Source organism: Eurypyga helias, unplaced genomic scaffold (genome assembly GCF_000690775.1).
Source record: "Eurypyga helias isolate BGI_N326 unplaced genomic scaffold, ASM69077v1 scaffold16740, whole genome shotgun sequence".
Lineage (NCBI taxonomy): Eukaryota > Metazoa > Chordata > Aves > Eurypygiformes > Eurypygidae > Eurypyga > Eurypyga helias.
In genome coordinates this window covers 27872-32628 of record NW_010223970.1, presented here as the reverse complement: position 1 = coordinate 32628, position 4757 = coordinate 27872, and the positions used below count along the sequence as shown (strand labels likewise).

The 4757-nt window shown below is 39.6% G+C and overlaps 1 protein-coding gene across 1 annotated transcript; it reads left to right on the top strand.

The window, feature by feature from the left end:
- Positions 1-4136: 4136 nt before the first annotated feature.
- Positions 4137-4257, top strand: LYRM4 (LYR motif containing 4; the record flags this gene model as incomplete). The annotated part of the gene is made up of 1 exon (XM_010159078.1): positions 4137-4257. A coding segment is annotated over one exon (121 nt), but the record flags the coding sequence as incomplete, so codon positions are not given.
- Positions 4258-4757: the final 500 nt, after the last annotated feature.

Sequence of the window (4757 nt, the reverse complement as noted above, 5' to 3'; positions counted from 1 at the left end):
TTTCAGGCTTCGCTTCTTGTAGGCCTCAGTTTTATGAGAACACGTTAGGTGTTCAGTTGTGCTTCGGGGAAGGAAGAAGACAAACTCTGTGATTAGTGGAGGTGAATGAGTATTAGGAAAAAGACTGTTTTCTAACTGTAACTTGTATTTTTACTGTTATTTGGGAGCACTGTTGTCTCTCAGCATAAGCAGGTAGCACCCATTCCCTGCGAGTCTGTCGTAATGTTTTGGCACAGGCATTGTTCTCCCATTAACCCCCAACCACTCTTTCTTTTTTCCACTCATGTGCATCTGCTACTTCCCGTGTAGCCATCCACCTGTGGTGGCTTTGGTCTGAAGCCATTGCACCGAGTCTATTGCCCATTGGGTACATACTTTTGATTTAATGGGGAGTTAATGGTGTGACAGATGCACGTAAGAAGAGATCAGGAAAAGTGTTTTGAGTGTGCATACCTGAGAGTGCTGAGTGAATATATGCAACTCTACACTGTTGCTTGGGTTCCTGCTGTCACTAGCTGGCTAGAAGGTCTTTGCAGAAGATAAAATCGAAGGTGTTCTCTATTAAAGTTTTGGTGTGCGTTGATGACAAAAAGAAAATAAAATCCTCATTCCATCTTTCTGCCATTTTTCAGTATCTGTTTCCAGAGAATGCTGAGAAAAATAGTAGATCGTGAAATGCATTTTCGGTTTTCATTTGCAATGATGTTTCTTAATGAATTGTGTTGCATTCCTAGGACCTTTCCTAAAGGTCTGTAGGAGATGTTTGGGTGTATGGTATGCAGAATTGTTTTCCCATTTTGTTTCTCTGGAGAGCTTGCTTGGTACCTTCTCACTGGAGTCCCCTTTGGTTATATTACTTGCTCAACCTCTCTCAGTACAAAACTATCCATCTGTATCAGTACTGCTGTATTCTCTCCTCCTCAACCGTAATGCTCATCCAGTCCCATGCAGAGTCGATGGAGCTCGCTAATCCAGGAAAAAAACCAGAACAACAAAAAAAAGAAGTTAACTCTTAGCAGGTTGGCCATCTGTAAGGTTACCACGTTGGACTGACTCACCAATTCAAGGGCCAAGTATCAGAGTGGCTGTGCTGGTCCGAAGGAGGCAGAGAGGAGGGGGGTTGTGCCTACCAGGGAGGGTGGCAAAATTGCAGCAGCTCCCCTTCACTCACATTGGCTTAAACTTGTTGCAGTGCTCTATGTCCTCAATTCCTTTCTGCCAGTTTGGGTAAATAATCACCTCCAAGGCACAGCAACCATTTCTCTTGCCAGTTTACTTTTTATCTGTCACTCTGTCTTCAGACAGCGCTTCTTTTAGGTTAATGTCATAAAGCTTTGTGAAGATAGCCAGATATTCTCTGCCACTGACATTTCAAGCTGTACCTTCAAGTGGTACGTGATTGGGCTTGGTGTTTATGCTTATTGAACTGAAAATACACACCCTTAGAGTAGCTGATCAACTGACCTGTTCGTTCATCAACTAGAAGATCTTTGGAGCAGTGCTCTTCTCTTTTTTTTTTTTTTTTTTTTTTTTTTTTTTTTTACAACAGATTTATGTCTGAATGAGCAAGTTCTTTTCATAGTATATGTATCTTTGCTACATGTTGCTACACGCTTCACTGTACTTTCAGTACAGAGCTTGGTTGTTCATGACCTTGCAGCAATATCGCACCCCTAATGTTAGTACTATCTTTTGGTACGTACCCAGCTCAAAAACTCTTGAAGCGTAGTGAGTATTGAGGTTTGGAATTGACACTGCTCACAACTGTCATTGCATAAGAAAAACAGTTTGATTGTTTGATTTGCTTGTTTGGGTATTTTTTTGTTGATGTGTTTGTGGTTTTGGTTTTTTTAACTGCTAGTTTGTTTATAACTTGACTTGGCAGTTTTTACATAGTTTTGAAAGAATTTGAGTGTTGGTGAAATGTTCCCCTGGCACCTTTCAATGGGGAAGAAAGGATGTTTTACAGTCATTATAGTATTGGGTTTGAGATTTGAATTCAGCTCATCTTTATTTTAAGTGAAATATTGAAGCTCAGTGTAACCTCAGTAAAGAATAGTACCAGGATATAAAGCTGGTCTTTGAAGTGTGTTTAGAGGATATTGGAGATGTATTAATATTGCTGTAGAATTAAGATTGTGTTAAAGCCAATGTAAAATAACTTCATTTGCATGTTAATATTCATAAAAATTTAAAGAAACTGTAAAAGGAAATAACATAGCAACTTTCTGGCTATAGATAAAAAAATGGTCTGATTAGGTTTTCTAAGTACGTATCTCTTCTTTCTCAACAACTGTTGGGTGTAATGAGAGGAAGAGAGAGAAAATGAACAATTAATGCACCATATGTACAAAACAAGAAATCCAGTCTGTAGGTGTTACACTGAACAAGAATTTGGTTTAGTCCCATCTATCTTTTTTATGTAGATAGCTTTTACTCATCTGTATTGCATTTCGAAAGACATGTGCCTAGTAAAGGTTACTTGCTGTTTGTTATTTTTTTCTTTTAAGTTAAATATTTTCTGCAAGAATACTGTATGTGTATGTGTGTATAAATATATTATGTTTCTGCACACTTTAACCCTACATATGTGTATGTAGTGATTTGAAATCCATCCATTATCAAGCAACAACATTACACGACATCTTAATGATTTGGGGTTGTTTCTTTTCTAGAAGAAATAAGCAGCTTCCCCTTCAAATCCTGCTAGGATAGCAGCTGCAGATGAGAATGAGCTTCCATATTTAATACATTCTATTAACTTCACACATACAAACACACACTCACTCACTCGCGCACCCCAGTGTCACATTATAGGTGAACAGGCCCTAATTAAAAGCACGCACCATCTGCCGGAGCGTGGCAGCGGGGTGGCACTCCATAACCATCCGGATTCCTGTGATGGAAATGTATTATTTATGAGCTCAATGAGCAAATGTGCCGCTTGGCTGGCGGAGGCTGCATTAGGGGCTGGATAGCACCATCTAATGGCATGGTGTGCTGCTGGCCGTTCATTCTTCCTCCTCTTCCTCTCCCCTCCTCAGTCTCCTCCTCCAGTATTTGTATTTTTCAACGTTGTCTTTGGAGGTTTTTATTATCGTGTTTCAGATAGTTTTGTGTCTCATGTTTTACTTTATACAAAACTGAAAACCGTTTTCAGTATTGTACACTGTTTGTGGTGTTTGCAGCAGCCTTTCTTTTCCTTCCAGCGCTGTGCATAGGGGTTTACTTCCTGCAGTAAAAACGATACTGATGTGATGTGGTGGTAGAGAAGTGGGACATTACCAAGATAGCTGAGCAGGATCAGTTTACTGCCATTTCTCCTTCCGCTCCCAAGTGTGTGTGCAATGGAAGTATCTACTGCTCAGTCTGAAAATTTTATTTTAATATTGAAATTGGCCCTATTTTTCATTGAGCAGTACACTACAGACTGCATAAAGGTTCTTCACTGGGTCTGAAAGAAAGGGGAGAGATTTGCAGGTTGCTTTCAGAGAGGAAGGTCCAAAGCTGCAGCTGAGATCGTAACCTCTTCCTACTTGCAGAGATCACGTCCTGTTAATTGCTTCGTAGTGGGGAAATGGATGAGGAGGTGTTGGACTGAGGGGTGAAATATGGTTTATCAGGAGAGGAAAGGGGTGACAGAGAAGGAGCCGTTTTTGTTATGGTTGGTCCATCAATCTACCTTTGCACACTGCTAGATTACAAAGTCAGAACTAGGCAGAACGTATAATGTGTTTTGTGTTCAGCTCGATGACCTTTAGAGTATGCAGAATAGTCACACTGATCCAAAATTATTTGGGGGATTATGGTTTTGTTTTCAGGCTTTTTGTTACGTTCTTGGTCTTTTCAGTATCCATGCAGGGCATCCCACAGTATTTTTACAGCAATAATGAGCAGTAAGGACTGGACTGATACATGAAATAGCAATTTTTCTACAATAACTTCCAGTAAAACCACTTTTTAAAATTAAAGAGACTGGTCACTGTTTCAGCTTAGGCAAGACAAGACCCTGAATAAAATTGGACAAAATATGTGTGCATATTTATTTTTAAAAATCAGCATGTTTTGAAGAATGTTGAAATTTTGTAAACTCTGGCACATTTATGAATACACGTGTTCTTGTTGTTTGTGTTTAGAATGTATGCCATCAGAAGGATAAGAGATGCCTTCAGAGAAAACAAGAATATAAAGGATTCTGAAAAAATAGAAGAACTAGTGAATAAAGCCAAAGCAAACTTAGAGGTTATTCATCGACAGGTATGTTTATTTCTCTCATATTATCTGAGAGTTGTACACTCCTCAGTTCACTGCCTAATGCCACTACTGATGGAAAACATAGATCCTTTATCAAAACATATCTGGATGCACAGTTGTTTTTGTATGTCTGAGTTTTAGAGGGTGGGAAACATCCATTTGTCCATAATGGTTGCAGTAAGGGATTTAGGGCTTCCATTAACCAGAACAGGCCTTGCTGCCAGAAGTTTACATGCTGTTCCGTTACCTTTTCTGCTGTTAGATTTATTGTCACTTCACTCTGATTCTGTCTGCCTAATTTTCCTTTGAATCTGTTTCCTCCAGCTCGTGTGTATTAGATTCCTTTACTCGTGCATTCCTCCTTCCATCACAGGTTTACAATGGTGGCTGTGACACTCGGGCTGAATAGTTGTGCCTTCTGTGTTTGTTTTTCCCTGCCTCCAGATACAGCATTAGAACAGTAGCAGAACAAAAAAGTCCAGAAGTGAATTAAGCAAATGCTG